The sequence below is a fragment of the Macrotis lagotis genome, chromosome 4, assembly GCF_037893015.1.
Source record: "Macrotis lagotis isolate mMagLag1 chromosome 4, bilby.v1.9.chrom.fasta, whole genome shotgun sequence".
Lineage (NCBI taxonomy): Eukaryota > Metazoa > Chordata > Mammalia > Peramelemorphia > Peramelidae > Macrotis > Macrotis lagotis.
Window position 1 is genome coordinate 139,345,065 of NC_133661.1, and position 17,045 is coordinate 139,362,109.

A 17,045-nucleotide genomic window follows, 5' to 3' on the forward strand; every position below is an offset into this window, starting at 1 on the left:
AGGGGAGAGGGAGAGGGGGAGAGGGGGAGAGGGGGAGAGGGGGAAAGAGAGAGAGAGAGAGAGAGAGAGAGAGAGAGAGAGAGAGAGAGAGAGAGAGAGAGAGAGAGAGAAAGAATTTGGAATTACAAATTTAAAAATACTGAATGTTTCAAATTTAAAAATACTGAATGTTAAAAACTATTACATGTGATTTATACACACACATATATATTTATATATATTTTTTCCACTTAAAAATTTAAAAACCTTGCCTCTTGCTTATCTTTACTATTTTCTTTACACTCAACAATCTAGATATACTAGATTGTTTTTTTCTCAAACACAAAACTCCAATTCTTGACTCTGTGCTTTTACACTGGTGGTCCTCCAGTATTTAGAATACCCTCCCTCTTCACCTTCATCTCTTAGCATTCCTGGCTTCCTTTAAATATCATCTCCAATTCCACCTTCTGCAGGACACCTTTCCAGGTCCTTCAGATGCTAATGCCTTTCTCTCTCAAGACTACCTTCTATCTGCTCTGGCTATACTTTGTATATGTATGTATGTATGTATGCATACATACATACACACATATTTATATTCATGTAATATGATATTTATATGATACCTTCTCCATTAGAATGTAGTCCCTTGTGATTGGGATCGGTTTTATCTTTTTTTTTTTGTACCCTAGTGTCAGTCTGGCATATAGCAAGGTCTTCATAAATATTTGGTGATGAATATTGACTGACCTCAGGACTTGATAGGACCTTATATAGCCTCTAGGAAGGAAACCCTGTCAATATGAGATGATAAGGTATTAATAGAAAGAAAAGCATAGATGAACAAATACAAAGCAGCAGAAAACCCTCCTCAGTCATCCTAGGGTTTCTGGCAGTATCATCATTAGTGAAGATGCTATTGCTTTGTGAGTTCAAGTATCTGTCTAGTAAAGAGACGATCCAGAACTCTCCCATTGTCATTTTGTAGCGAAAATTTCAACGGGGGGGGGGGGGGGGGGGGGGGGAAAGAATTGGTATACAAGAGGAAGGAAAGAAATGAGACCCAGAAACACTTTAAATAAATGCTAAGGGAGTGTGAAATCCCAAAGCACAAACAAAATAAAACTATAAGGTCTTTCCTTCATTCTGTGATCTACTTCTAGATCTTTCTGTACTATTCTAGAGGCACGGGTGGAAGGGGTCAGCAAACTCCAACTATAAAATAACAATCAGCAACATTTCTACACCTTGAGTTTTAAATGGAGGATTCTTAGAGAGTGTGGGGTGGTGGTGGAGGCAGAGGCAGCAGCAGCAGCGGGTGGTGGGTGGTGGTGGGGATGGATTGGGGGAGGGGATGTAGGCTGTGGAGGGAAATAAAATGCTAATTGTGAACCAGCCCGGGCTGTTCTTTATTTATTTGTCAAAGCAAGAAACAGAATTGCATTCTTAAGTGAAGATGATGCAATGATCAATCACAGCCGGACCGTGCTCCGGGGGAGAAAGACTGGCCCTGTTCTCTGAGTTTGTTTACTTCCCATGGGCATTGTTTTCTTGCTTGTGTCAGATAGCTTATTGAGCACAGCTAATCAATGTTTCCGCTGACAAGAAAATTGGAACCGTTATTCAGGAAGCTGCATTCAAAGGCAGATTTCCCAGTTAAGTGTTGTTTGGTGCTGGGACCCATCCCTTTAGAGAAGCCCTGTGAAAAATAGCCTAAAACTACCTAGGATGCAACAGGTCTTAAGAGACTTTACCCATTTCAACATGGCAAAGTTGGTGCTAGGGACAAATCTTCCCATATGATTTCAGGTTCTTCTTCAGATTTTGGAGCTGCTGGGGAAAGAAAAAAAAATACAGAATTATGACTTTTAGCTATATCTTCTGAAGCACTATGGCAAAATCTATCACTAGAATGTTAACTTGGAAGACTATGGTCTTTTACGTTTGGGCCCACATCAGGTCTTGAATGCCTAGGACAAATAGTGAGAGGAACAAGATCTGCAGTTTTATTGGTACAGAGAGCCCCCAGGAAAGGAAACCTTTGCTCAATCAGGTCAACTTAAAAGTACTGGAGAACTGTCTAGTCCTCAGGGAAATCAAATATCTTATCCCATTTCACCCAGCCAGTTTGTGTCAGAGGCAAGATTTGAACCCAGTCCTTCCTGGCTTCAAGACAAGTTTTCTAGCCATAACCATGTGACCTCTCTAGGACAATTAAATTGGTAATATGGAAGACATGTTAGATACTATAATAGATAAGAAAAATTACAGGGAAAATTCAAGTTAAGTACCAATCCTATCATCCCAGGAGAGAATTAAAATTGTCCTTACCTGATGAGATATATCAAAGGATGCATGCATCATCCTGCTCTTGCTAATAGACCCAAAAGGATGATGAACACTGTATCTCAAAGCTTTGGTGTTGAAAGAGAACTCAGGTGAATTCTACCACATTGCTGGAGACATTTAAAAGGATAGCACTCACCTCTCCTACACTACCTGGCTATCTCTTCTTGTCAGGCTCGCCAACCTCTCCTGCTTCCATATTTTTTTCAAGTACTTGCCAGTCTGGCCATCCAAACAATATAATAATAGAATGTCAGGATGACCTGGTTCCCAGGCTGGGCTAGATCTTCCATCTCACTGGACCCAGGTCAGTTTGGACCTTCTATCCAAGTGAACCTGGCCATTGAAAAAGTTAAGTCCACATAGGAGTGGAAGAATAATTTTTCCCCTCTATCATTCCAAACCAAATAGTGTTGTTGCCACATGATGGAAACCTGGAACTTTTTCTTCCGTGTCATTCAGTAACAGTATCATACACCCTCAGGGGAGACTAGGGGAAAAATCATTAAATGAATGAAAAATTTATGGTTCAAAATGGGAAAAGGAAGGAAAAGAAAAAAAAGATTCATCCTTGGACTAAAATTGTTTCAGTACCACCATGAAGAAAACCAAGTCTGGCCTTATCTCCCTCCCAAATTGCTCAACAGAACTCCAAAGGAGATGCAAAGATGCATTATCAAATTTCCACCACTGTTTCCAGAAAAGATTGAAGTTTATTTGGATCCAAGAATTAGCTACCCCTTCTAATAAGCCCAGTCACGTCGGGGGTCAGGGGTGAGAGCACTGACCAGGACTGCTGCCCTGTGACACTGAGTAAGTATCTTTGGGACTCAGTTTCTTCATGTGGAAAATAAGAAAATTGGACTAGATAAATTCTAAAGACCCTTCCAGCTCTAGACAGATATCTATGGTTTGTGTTCCATGTCACAAAAGTTATCAGCATCCTCACTAGAATTAAAATATTTCCACTTGGTCAAAGCACTCAGATGAACAAATTCCTGTAGTTATAGAGGTCTTCTAATTCCAGGCATGGTCATCAGAAAAACACTGTGGCAACAGTTTTCAACAATTAACAACAATATAGTTGTTCAGCCATCATTGGCCATGCACTTAGAATTCGTGGCTTCCTTCAGAGCTTCAGAAGAGGGTTACGGCTTATCTCCTAGAGGAGGCCTTCCCTGATCCCCCCCCCCCCCCAGTTGTTAGTATCCTTCCTCCTAAAATACTTTGAATATATATTGTTTTATATATAAATATGTTCTTTCCTTCCAACCCCTAGATAAGGAAGAAGCACATTCTAGACATGGATGAAATATATGAATCCACAGGGGCAAGAGATGAAGGTTTGATTTTAAGGAATAAGTTATTAGGGCAATTAGGCAGGAATATAAAGTATATGGAGAAAAAGAATGTGAAATTAGACAACAAAGGTAGGCTTTGGAGGGTATTAAATGCCAAGCCATTTTGTTCTTCTTCTTGTTGCTGCTGCTGCTGAGCATGGAGTCAGGAAGATATCGTCCTGAATTCAAATGTGACCTCAGACATTTACTAGCTATGTGACCCTAGTCAAGTCACTTAATTCCTATTTACCTCAGTTTCCTCGTATGTAAAATGAGCTGAAGAAGGAAATGACAAACCACTCCAACATCTTTCCCAAGAAAACCCGAATGGGACCATGAAGAGTGAAATATGACTGAACAACAAGGATAGTTATTGTACAGTTTTTGAATGAAGATGGTGTCCTTGTGAGTAGAGAGAACCAGACAGTATGAAGGTTGAATCAACAAGTTTTAGTAACTGATTAGATAGGGCGATAGAGAAGGGAGAGAAAAAGTCAAGGAGGACTGACTGAAGTTGCAAACTTGAATGATCAGGAATATAGTGGAGTTTTCATCACAAAAAGGGAGAGTTTAGAGAGTGGTGGAGGAAAGTGGTTGAGGAAAGTTTTTTTCCTTCTTATTTTTTGAGTATTGTGATGTTGAAATACTTCTGGGACATACAAGTTGCAATGTGAGCCTGAAACTCTGGAGATAAATTAGAATTAGATATACAGATTTGGGACTCATCTACATAAGGATAAGTGAACCCATGGGAATTGATGAGGTCACCCAGAGAGAAAAGAAGGAGGGAAAAAAAGGGAACATAGGACAAAACTGGAAGATGAATAACTGCACTTAGCGGGCTAGAGATAGTGACAGTCTAGGAGGGAAACTAAATTAGTAAGAAGAGAGCCAGGAAAAAGCAGTGGAACGGAGAAGGGAACTGGATATCCAAAAGGAAAGGAGTGGTCAACTATATCGAAATCTTCAGAGAATTGCTAAGAAGGATAAGGAATGATGAACAGTTCCATACTTTTACATTTTTTGAAAAAGTGTTAATCCATTAAATGATCATTTACAAACCCCCAAATCATCTGAGCAATCACCTAATTTGTTTCTTTCTTCCAGGAACTCTCCAATTTAGGTCTGGGCAGTGATGTGGCAGTTCAGATTCTGCAACTGCCTGTGGTTTACAAGAAAACAAAGGAACAAATCTCCAAAATTTGGGAAACCCTTCAACCCCAAGTAAATTATTATTTTCTATGTGACAGTTAATTTTTTACTGTAGTGTAAAATGAAGTGGCTGGATGCTAAAATCCTGGTATAGAATGGAACCTTTTGAGGAGAATGGAAGCTCCTTGAGGATAGGGATTGTTTTATTCCTGTTTTCCTATCTCTACTATTTAACATAATACTTGTCATATAAATGCTTATAAATGCTTTTAAAGGTATGACAGCCATTTTTCTTTTCTTTTTCTTTTTTTTTATTTTTAGAAAAGTACCTCATTTATCTTCCACTTCATCCTACCAGTGCTGAATGGAACTTTGACTTCTGTTTCTTTTCTTTTTTTCATTTTTTAACATTTTATTTGTTTTCCAATTATATACAGTAGTAGTATCTACCTATCATTCTTTGAAAGGTTTTGAATTTTACAATTCTTCTCCATCCCCCCCCCCAAGGCTGTCTCATAGTCATTTTTCAAAGAAGAGAAATAATCAACTCCAATAAATTCTCCATAAGATTTTATTGGGTTCTCACTAACTCTCATCAATAAAACTTCACACACACACACACACACACACACACACACACACACACACACACACACAAAGAGACAGAAGACAAGATTCTGCAGAATTGCTAAATTTTGTACTAAGGGATTTATTCTCAAACTGATAAGCAGTTACATACTACCATTTAAGAAAATATTGAAATATGAAGGGTTTTTAAAATTAAAGCCCAGAATTTAAGCAATTACTTATTTAGTCATGACTCTTATGGAAATGTTTTGCATGACTACACAGGTATAGCCTATACTGAATTTCTTACCTTCTCAATAGGGTGGGGTTGGGGGAGGAGGGAAGGGAGAGAATGTGGAATTCAAAGTTTTAAAAATGAATGTAAAAAAGTTTTTACATCTATCTGAAGAAAAATAAAACACTAAAACAAAAATAAAAAAATAGTTGAAAAATCAAAACAAAATAGAATGAAGTCACCATGTTTAATGTTTATAGTGTGCATAGTGGTGGGGGAAGTACAATACATCATTGTTTAGCCTGTGAATTTTAAAATAAAACTAAAGCCTCCCATCATTGTGGATAGCTGAGTTGTTCTGTACCTTTGAATTTGGAACCCACACTTCTGCAATATTTTAAAAATCATTTGACCTTTAATTTCCTGTCATTGACTCCCCTTTTTTCCTCTTCCTCCTCCTCTCCTGATTATGCAGTTCACTGTCCACGTTGGAGTTGCTTCATCTTCCAAAACAATCATCTTAGAACAGTGTGGAAGGAACCGAGGTTATAGAGATACAGATATTTGTGGGTTCTTACCAGAAGGTGGTGTCTGTCTGTCAGATGGCCCAGATATGATTGAATCTACTATCAACATGAAAGCAGTTTGCAAAAGCATCTCTATCAATGGCATCCAGGTTCTCTTTTCCAGAGATGCAGGAAGGTAAATCCTTTGTAGGTCATTGACTGATCAGGTAAGGGATCAGTTAAGGAAACTATGAATTTTTCCTTTACTTATCTGTCAAGGATTTATTTCTTCCATTCTAAAGAGAAGAAAATGGATAGGAACTAAACATAAGATTTTTTGATATCGGGAAATCCCTATTAAAGAAACTTTTTCCAATACAGATTCAACCCCTTTTCTGCAATAAGGGAACTCTATTTAGAGAACTTATATCTTAGAGAACTCTATCCTACCTAAAAATTTATAATTACAACAATCTTGTTATAAGAGTAAACATACCCCCCCCCAAGAAGATGATAAACTTCAAGAATAGTGAGAGAGAGAAAAAAAAAGATCCTTCAGTCTGTGTTCAGTCTCTGTCTCTGGGATGATTTGCTTTCTTTATCATAAATCCACCAGAGAAGTTGCTTCAATATTTCTCCCACAGTTGCTATTACACGCTGAATTTCCCCTCCCCTCTATTCCTCCCCACTCTCTTTTATTCTATTCTTTCTTTTTCCTTTCACCCTGTCCCTGTCCAAAAGTGTGTTGTTTCTGAGTACCCTCTCCCACAATCTTCCCTCTCTTCTATCACCTATTTCCCCCTCCCTCCCCCATTCCCCCTATCCCATCTCTTTCTTCTTATTTTTCTGTAGTATAAGATAGATTTCTATATCCTATTAAGTGTGTATGTTATTTCCTCTCTGAGCCATTTCTGATGAGGAAAGCTCACTCATTCCCTCTCACATTCCACTCCACTGAAAAAGCTTTTTCTTGACTCTTATGTGAAATATCTTAGCCCCTTCGTACTTTCCTTTATCACCCATTGACTCCATCTTTTTACTATATTATACCATTATATTCCACTCCTTCCTGTGCCCCATCTATATAGATGCTCCTTCTAACAGCTCTTATAAATGAGAAAGTTCATATGAGTTATTACTATCTTCTTCCCATGCAGGAATACAAACAGTTCAACATCATTAAGTTCCTCATAGTTAGTCCTTCTCATTCATCCCATCTGTGGTTCACCAGAATCCTGTACTTGAAGATCAAACTTTTTGTTCAGCTCTGGTTTTTTCAATAGGAAAGTTTGAAAGTCCCCTGTTTCATTGAAAGTCCATCCTTTCCCCTAAAGATGTTCAGTTTTGCTGGGTAGTTGATTCTTGGTTGTAAACCAAGATTTTTTGCCTTCCAGAATATCATATTCCAAGCCCTACATACATGCTGCCAGATCCTGTGTAATCTTGACTATAGAGCCACAGTAGTTGAATTGTTTGTTTCTGGCAGCTTTTCATATTTTCTCTTTGACTTGGGAGTTTGGGAATTTGGCTATAATATTCCTGGAAGTTTTTCTTTGGGGATATCTTTTAGGAAGTGACTGGTAAATTCCCTCAATTTCTATTTTACATTCTGCTTCTAGGATCTCAGGGCAATTTTGTTGTATTATTTCTTGAAAAATGAAGTCTAGGCTCTTTTCCTGGCCATGAATTTCGGGTAGCCCAATAATTTGTTTTAAGATTTTATTTACTCAATTTTTCCCCTCTAATCATCCTCCCTCCCCAACGGCAGAAGGCAGTCTGTTAGTCTTCAAAATGTTTTGCCATGGTATACATTGATCTAAGTTGAATGTGAAGAGGGAGAAATCATATTCTTAAGGAAGAAAAATAAAGTATAAGAGAGATAACAGAATTACATAGTAAGATAACATGTTTTTCCTAAATTAAAGGTAATAATCTTTGGTCTTTGTTCAAACTCCATGATTCTTTCTCTGGATAAAGATGCTATTCTCCAGCACAGATACCTCCAAACTGTCTCTGATTGAGGCACTGATGGAATGAGCAAGTCCATTAAGGTTGACCATCATACCCATGTTGCTATTAGGGTGTACAATGTTCTTCTGTTTCTGCTCATCTCGTTCAGCCCCAGGGAGAGCAGAGAGATTACTGCAATCTCCCTCTACCCCCTTATTGTCTGTGGGCTGTGCTCTGGGGGTGCAGGTTGGTGTCCCCCAATTCCTGGCAAGTTCTTACTACAGGGCTGTTCTGAGGCTGATGCTCCTTCCTCCGCACTAATTCTGGTGCAGCAGAGTTCTCTCACTGCTCCTTCAAGCTGTTCTCGATACCTGGGTTGTGCTGCGCTGCACTGCTGCAGTGGCTTTTTTCCAACCCCTGGTCCTAGTGAAACACACCTTTCCTACAGAACTTCTAAGTTGTCTTGGACTAGGAAATTGTATCACTCAGTCTTTCTGTGGATTTTGCTCCTCTAAATTTTGGCTAGAGTCATAATTTGATGGCTTTTGGAGTTTTTTGGGGAAGGAGTTTCAGGGAAATCCTGCTTTCACACTGCTATTTTGGCTCCGCCTCCCCCCCCAAATAATTTAAAAATGAGTTGAACAACCATATTCTCCCACTTTCAGAGATCTGTGCTCAATATTGCTAGTTAGTGCAATCATATTTCAAATTAATAATGTGATCATAAAAATGGAATAGAGAATCTACTGTACTGAGAATTAACAATTATGTATTAGACATTGGGAATAGAGATCAGACTTGGTATTAAAGACCTCCATTCTAATCCCACCTTTGACTCATATTGGTTGTGTGACCCTCAACAAGTCATTTAATCTCAAAATGCTTCAGACAATAATCTAAGACTATAAAGGTTTTTTTTTTTGGTTTGTTTTTGATTTTGCTAAAACAAACTTCTGTTCACAAATCAGGTTTCCCCAGAATCCCTTTATAGAGGGCTTTTAAGCCTTGTAAAATATATTACAAAAATTTTTTCTCTTTTTTAAATTAGTCATCAGTCAACAAAAATTTATTTTAAAAAATCCTCACTGTGTGACAATCACACAGAGACATAGAAAATAGCAAAAGCCACAGCTATTGTCTGCAAAGGGCTTATATTCCAGTGGGAATGACATGGTAGATATGGAATATATATTCTGAGCAGACAGAGTGAACTACGGAAAGAGAAGGCACTAGCAACTGGGGCAAATAATACCATCTTCCTGTAGAAAGTGGGATTTAAGCTGCATCTCAAAGGAAGCCAGGGAACCAAAAGGCAAAGATGAGAGGACAGAGAATACAAGAATGGAAAATATGGAGCAAAAAGGCTCAGGGTCAGGATGTGGAATGTTCTGATATAATGGCAAGTAGGTCCATGTACCTATAGTATAGAGTAATGGAGAACAAAGTATAAGAAACCTGGAAAGGTAGGAAAAGATCAGGTAATGAAGAACTTTAAATACCAAACACAACAGTTTATATTTGGCCATGGAAGTTTTTAGAAATGGGTGTGGAGGGGAGGTCTAGGGTAACACAATGAGACCATGTTTTATAAAAAAGCTCCATGGCAGCTGAGTTAGTACATGTGGCATGGATGAGGAACTGACAGAGGAAAGGAAGAAGCTGTCTGACTGGAGAATCAGGAGGGACCAGTGTTAGGGCAATTTAGTGAGGATTTAAGATTCAAAAGGAGAGGGTGATCAGCAGTGTTAAATGCTAGAGAGAGAGAGAGTGAAGAAGGATGAGAATTGAGAAAAGGCTATTAAATTTGGCAAAAAAAATGGCAACAAAGATCACTGGATCAATTTCCGTTAAATCAAAATGTTAGAAGCCAGACATCAGAGAGTTTAGGAGAGAGAGAGAGAGAGAGAGAGAGAGAGAGAAGAGAGAAAGAAGAAAAGTAGGAGGATTGAGGAGTGGAATAGTGAATCTATTAAAAAATAGAATGCTTGCCTTACTGCAGCGAAAGCCCAGATGGGATAAGATAAATAATTTGTAGTTCAGATTCATGATTTTGCCCAGCTCTGTGCAACAGCATGTGAGTGGAACAAAGGAGGCTGGTGAGGGGAGTGATCCAGGATTGAGGTTTGTTAATACATGATCAACAATCAGAGAAGAAGAGAAAGGTTATATAATTGAGTTGGTTCACCAAGGAACTGATTAGGGAAAGTAGATGAATGTAGCTAATGTAGGAGTGATGGTGCTGGGAAAGAATTGAAAGGAAAGAATGGAAGTTCCTCAGTGAGGTTAGAAGAAAAGGTTGGCTTCATAAGACATAAAGAAAGATGGAATGATAAAAGATTATGATCAGATAAAGGAACTTCTGTATTTGAGAACAAGGAAGAATTCTTGTGGGTAATGGAAAAATCAAGGAAATAATCATCTCTGAGTAGATGAAGCATAATGAAGAAGTAGGGCATGGAAACTGAGGAGACTGAAGAATTGGGAAGTGAGGGTATTTGAGAGAGAATTATATGTATAGAGTCAGGAGGTGAGGAAGAAAGGAAATACTGAATACCAAGGGATTGAACTCATCGGGGAAGGAGAAAGAGTGTGTCCCAAAGATTCAATAGCTCTTTCTTGAAGCTTATAAGGAAACTAAGACCCAGAAAAATCTTTTAAGTTCTTTAGAAAATATCAGGGGGTGGAGCCAAGATGGTGGCATGAATGCAGGAATTCCCCCCAAAACTTCAAAAGCTCTCACATTTTGACTCTAGTCAAAATTTAGAAAAACATAACCCACAGAATGATTGTGTGATACAATTTCCCTGTCCAAGACAACTTAGAAATTCCACAGGAGAGGTCTGTTTCACCGAGACTAGGGTGTTGGAAAAAAGCCACAGCTGTAGTGCAGCATGGCCCAGGATCACCTGAAACATCTTGAAGGGGTGGTGAGAGAATTCTGCCACAACAAAGTGAGTGGGGATTGAGTGCAGCCCTGTGGTAAGAACCTGCAGCTGGAATCAGGGAAACCAGCCTGCACATCCAGAGCATAGCCCACAGATGGTAAGGGGGTTGGAGGAGACTGCAGAAATCTCTTTGCTCTCCCTGGGGCCCGATTGCTATTTGCTCACACTCAGATCTAGGCTGCAGTTTGGGCTTCCATACCATGATAGGAGCAGGGACTCTCCTCACAGCTCCAGGACAGAGAAGAGGCCCTATAGACATCCACATACCAGAGCACAGGCAAGAGAGCAGTTAAAGTCTCTCATAAGACCTTGGAGGAATTAAGGGCCCAGTGGGGTGTCCCCAAAACCTCCCAAAGCCTTGGAAGTGCAGTAGATCAGCCATAGGCTGAGGAAATGAGCAAACAAAAGAAAAAGAAGAATCTGACCGCAGAAAATTACTTTGATCCCATGGAAGATTCACAAGCTGACAAAATCAAAGTTTTTGTATCCAAAAACTCCAAGAGAAATAGAAAATGGGCTCAGGCTATGGATGAGCTAAAAAAAAAAGACTCTGAAAAGCAATTAAGGGAGGTAGAGGAAAAACTGGGAGGAGAAATGAAAGCAATGCAGATAAATCAAGAAAACCAAACCAGCTGTTTGGTGAAAGAAATACAAAAAAAAAAAATGAAAATAACATGTTAAAAACTAGTTTAGGCCAAACAGAAAAAGCAACACAAAAGGTAAATGAGGAGAAGAATGCCTTTAAAAAGCAGAATTGACCAGGTGGAAAAGGAGATAAAAAAGCTCTACAAAGCTGATAACTCCTTCAAATGCAGAATGGAAATAAAGGAAGCTGATGACTGTGTGAGAAATCAGGAAGAAATAAAACTATTCCAAGAAAGGCAAAAATTAGAAGAAAATGTGAAATATCTCATTTGAAAAACAACTGACCTTGAAAACAGATCCAGAAGAGATAATTTAAAAATTATTGGGCTACCTGAAAATCAGGACCAGGAAAAGAGCCTAGACTTCATTTTTCAAGAAATAATACAGCAAAATTGCCCTGAGATCCTAGAAGAAGAGGGTAAAATAGGAGTTGAGGGAATTTACCAGTCACCTCCTAAAAGTGATCCCCAAAGAAAAACTTCTAGGAATATTATAGGCAAATTCCAAAACTCCCAAGTCAAAGAGAAAATATGAAAAGCTGCCAGAAACAAACAATTCAACTACTGTGACTCTACAGACAGGATTATACAGGATCTGGCAGCATCTACATTAAGTGCTAGTAGGGCTTAGAATATGATATTCTGGAAGGCAAACCAAGAATCAACTACCCAGCAAAACTGAACATCTTCAGGGGAAAGGATGGACTTTCAATGAAACAGGGGACTTTCAAACTTTCCTATTGAAAAAACCAGAGCTGAACAAAAAGTTTGATCTTCAAGTAAAAGACTCTGGTGAACCACAGATGGGATGGATGAGAAGGACTAACTATGAGGAACTTAATGATGTTGAACTGTTTGTATTCCTGCATGGGAAGAAGATAGTAATAACTCATATGAACTTTCTCATTTATAAGAGCTGTTAGAAGGAGCATCTATATAGATGGGGCACAGGAAGGAGTGGAATATAATGGTATAATATAGTAAAAAGATGGAGTCAATGGGTGATAAAGGAAAGTACTGGAAGGAAGAGAAAGGAGAGGAAGAAGGGGCTAAGATACTCCACATAAGAGTCAAGAAAAAGCTTTTTCAGTGGAGTAGAAATGGTGGAAGGTGAGAGGGAATGAGTGAGCTTTCATTCTCATCATAAATGACTCAGAGAGGAAATAACATGCACAATAGGTTATAGAAATCTATCTTACTCTAGAGAAAAATCAGAAGAAAGGGATTGGATAAGGGGGAATGGGGGGGGAGGGAAGGGGGGAAATAGGTGATAGAAGAGAAGGAAGATTGTAGGAGAGGGTACTCAGATACAACACACTTTTGGACAGGGACAGGGTGAAAGGAGAGAGGGAATAGAATAAATGAGAGTGGGGAGGAATAGAGTGGGGGGAAATATAGCTTATAATAGCAACTGTGGGAAAAATATTGAAGCAACTTCTCTGATGGATTTATGATAAAGAAGGCCACTAACCCCAGAGACAGTCATTGGAATTTGAACACAGACTGAAGGACCTTTTTTTATTCTCTCTCATCATCTGGGGGGGGGGGGGGTTATGTTTACTCTCATAACAAGATTATTGTAATAGTATAAAATAAACCAAAAAAATAGAAAAAAAAAAGAATCTAAAAAATGTAGCAACCTAAGGATGACTTGGGTCATGCAATGGATAGTACCCTGACCCTGGAGTCAGGAAGACCTGAATTCAAATCCAACTTCAGATACTTAATAATTGCCTAGCTGTGTGACCTTGGCCAAGTCACCTAACACCACTGCCTTAAAATAAAATAAAATTTTAAAAAAAGGAAAAAAGAAAGTATTAACCTGTTCCAGTAGAATGCTCACTGAACTACCAGGAAACTTGGGACCTTCTGTCACTACCACCATCTTCATCACCCCACCATGGGCAGTCACTTAAGCCCATGAGACATTTGTTTTGAATGTAGGAACTAGAAAAAAATTTACTATTTAACCTACATTCACTTGTTTCAAATGGCAAACATTTTAGTCCTTTTTCTTTTTTTTCATGTACACACCCAAAGAATTGGGTGGAAGATAAAGAGGATTTAGAGCTATACTGTGGCCCACTCTAAAACTAGCCTCACAAGCTTGGGATTCTCCCCTCATTAGGAAATATGCCTTCATTTGCTATACCTACTCTAGGGAACTTTAGAAGGCTCTGAGAACAAAAAAACCTAAAGGAGTTTACCCACTTTTCTTCCTGAGGAAGTTGATTTTGTGGGTAGGGCCTGGTAGAAGATTAATACCAAAGCAGGGTAGAGTAGGATAGGTCAAGGGCTCTTCAAGAGATCAAGCCCAACTGAAAGTGAAATCAAATGATTTACTAGTAGAGCATCAGAAATTTTAAAAAAAGAAATTTATTTAGCAGTAGTAGGGAAAGAAAAGTGAGCAAGGATAGAACACTAATTCATCTGGGAGAAGCTTCTCAGTTTCTGAGTTGTCCATGGAGGGCCTACAAGTGAGAACCCAAGAAAAGAGCTGTTCCTTAGCTATCAGGAAACTAAGACTGCAGCTGGAGTCATTAGAGCCAATTAAGTTATTTAAAAATTTTTTTAACTTAAAATTTCTTTTTAAAGATTTTAGCAACCTTTTTTGTTTTGTCTTGTTTTCCCTTATTTTTTCTTTTATTTTTTCAATAACACATAAAGATTTATCTCAACATTCATGTTTTGTAAGCTTTTGAATTTCACATTTCTTTCTCCCTCCCTTTCCTCCCCCCCTTCCCAAGGAAGGAAACAATTTGACATAGGTTATATTTATACAAACATGTTAAATGTATTTCCATATTAATCATGTTGTAAAAGAAGTATTAGAATAGAAAGGTAAAAGACTTGAGAAAGAAAAATCAAAAAACAAATTTAAAAAAGTGAAAATAGAATGTTCTGGTTTGCATTTAATTTCATAGTTCTTTCTCTGGATGTGGATAGCATTTTCCAACACAAGTCTTTTGGAATTGTCTTTGGTCACTGTATTGTTGAGAAGAGTTAAGTCTATTATGGTTGACCAACACCCAATATTTCTGGTGCTGTGCCCAATGTTCTGCTGGTTCTGCTTACCTCACTCTGCAGAAGTTCATGTAAATCTTTCCAGGTTTTTTTCTGAAATCTGCCTGATTCAGGGTGGCTCACAGAACAATAGTATTCTATCACATCCATATACCCCCAACTTGTTCAGTCATTCTCCAAAGGATTTCATCCCTTTAGTTTCCCATTCTTTGCCACCACACACACACACACACACACACACACACACACTCAAACAAAACCAGAACAACTGCTATAATTATTTTTGTGCATGTGGGTCCTTTATCCTTTTTCTATAATCTCTTTGTGATATAGAACTAGTTGTGGTATTTACTGGATCAAAGAGTAAGTCTAGTTTTAATGCCTTTTAGGCATTGTTCCCAACTGCTCTCCAGAAAGGTTGGATCAGTTCACAACTCCACCAACAGTGCTTGAGTGTCCTAGTTTTTCCACCTCTCCTCTGACATTTATCACTATCTTTTTCTGTTATATAAGCCAATCTGATAGGTGTGAGGTGATACCTCAAAGTTGTTTTAATTTATATTTCTCTAATCAAGTGATTTAAGGTATTTTTCATATAACTATAGATAGTTTTAATTTCTTACTCTGAAAATTGCCTTTTCATCATAACCTTTGACCATTGAGGAATGACTTGTATTCTTATAAATTTGAATCAGATCTCTATATATTTGAGAAATGAGGCCTTTATCAAAAATACTGGTTTTTAAAAATTGATTCCAAACTTTCTGCTTTCCTAATCTTGGTTACATTGTTTTGTTTGTGCAAAAATTTTAAAAATTTAATGTAATTAAAATTATCCATTTTGCATCTTATAATGTTCTCTGTCTTGTTCTTCCCTTCTCCACAGATTTGACAGATAAATTATTCTTTGTTTTCTTAACTGGCTTATAGTATCATTCTTTTTTTTTTTTTTTTTTTTTAGGTTTTTGCAAGGCAAATGGGGTTAAGTGGCTTGCCCAAGGCCACACAGCTAGGTAATTATTAAGTGTGTGAGACCAGATTTGAACCCAGGTACTCCTGACTCCAAGGCTGGTGCTTTATCCACTACGCCACCTAGCTACCCCTAGTATCATTCTTTATATCTGAATACTGTACCTATTTCAACTTTATCTTGGTATAGAGTATGAAAGGTTGATCTATGCCTAGTTTCTGCCATACTATTTTCTAGTTTTCCAAGCAATTTTTTGGCAAATATTGAGTTTTTTTCTCAGAAGCTAGAGTCTTTAGGCTTATCAAACAGTAGATTACTAAAATCATTTACTACTGTTTCTTTTGTACTACTCTATTCCATTGATCTATTACTCTATTTCTTAGCCAGTATCAGCTTTGATAACTACTGTTTTATTTTTTTGCTTTTGTTTTTTTAGATTTTTGCAAGGCAAATGGGGTTAAGTAGCTTGCCCAAGGCCACACAGCTAGGTAATTATTAAGTGTCTGAGACCAGATTTGAACCCAGGTACTCCTGACTCCAAGGCTGGTGCTTTATCCACTACGCCACCTAGCCGCCCCTAACTATTGTTTTATAATGTAGCTTTAGATATAATATAGTTTAGATATGGTATGAATAGGCCACCATAATTTACATTTTTCCATTAATTTCCTTAATATTCTTGACCTTTTGTTCCTCCAGATGGATTTTTCACTATTTTTTCTAGCTCTATAAAATAATGTTTTAATAGTTTGATTGGTATAGCACTGATTAAGTAGATTAATTTAGGTAGAATTGTTACTTTTATTATAGTAGCTCAACCTTCCCATGAGAAACTGACATTTTTTCAGTTGTTTATATTTGACTTTATAGTGATAAAAGTGTTTTGTAATTGTGTTCATATAGTTTTTGCATTTGTCTTGGCAAGTGGACTCCATGTTTTATGTTGTCCATAGTTGCTTTAAATGGGATTTCTCTTTCTATCCCTTGTTGCTGGACTTTGTTGATAATAATATAGAAATGTTGATGATTTATGAAGGTTTATTTTATATCCTAAAACTTTCCTAAAACTGTTAAATTTTCAAGTAGCTTTTTAGTTGATTTTCTAGAATTCTCTAAGTATACCATCATATCACCTTCAAAGAGTGAGAGCTTTGTTTCCCTTAATTAAGTTTTTTTTTTGTAAGGCATTGGAGTTAAGTTATTTGCTCAAGGTCACACAGCTAGGTAATTAGTAAGTGTTGAGGTCCAGTTTGAAGTTAGGTACTCCTGATGCTCTATCCACTGGGCCACCTAGTTGCCCCCATGTCAATTAAGCCTTGATGGTTTCAATACCTTTTAAGGAAAAGCTACCTTCACCTCCTTGGGATACTTAGAATTTTGTTTC

At 37.8% G+C, this 17,045-nt stretch overlaps 1 protein-coding gene across 1 annotated transcript in view; it reads left to right on the plus strand.

Moving 5' to 3' along the window:
• PGPEP1L (pyroglutamyl-peptidase I like) overlaps positions 1 to 17,045 on the plus strand; it is a 128,008-nt gene that overhangs the window by 104,931 nt on the left and 6,032 nt on the right. Inside the window, exons 3-4 of the mRNA XM_074234182.1 lie at positions 4,776 to 4,892; positions 6,098 to 6,324. Of these exons, the coding sequence (XP_074090283.1) occupies positions 4,776 to 4,892; positions 6,098 to 6,324 (344 nt within the window). The remainder of the gene's footprint in view (positions 1 to 4,775; positions 4,893 to 6,097; positions 6,325 to 17,045) is intronic.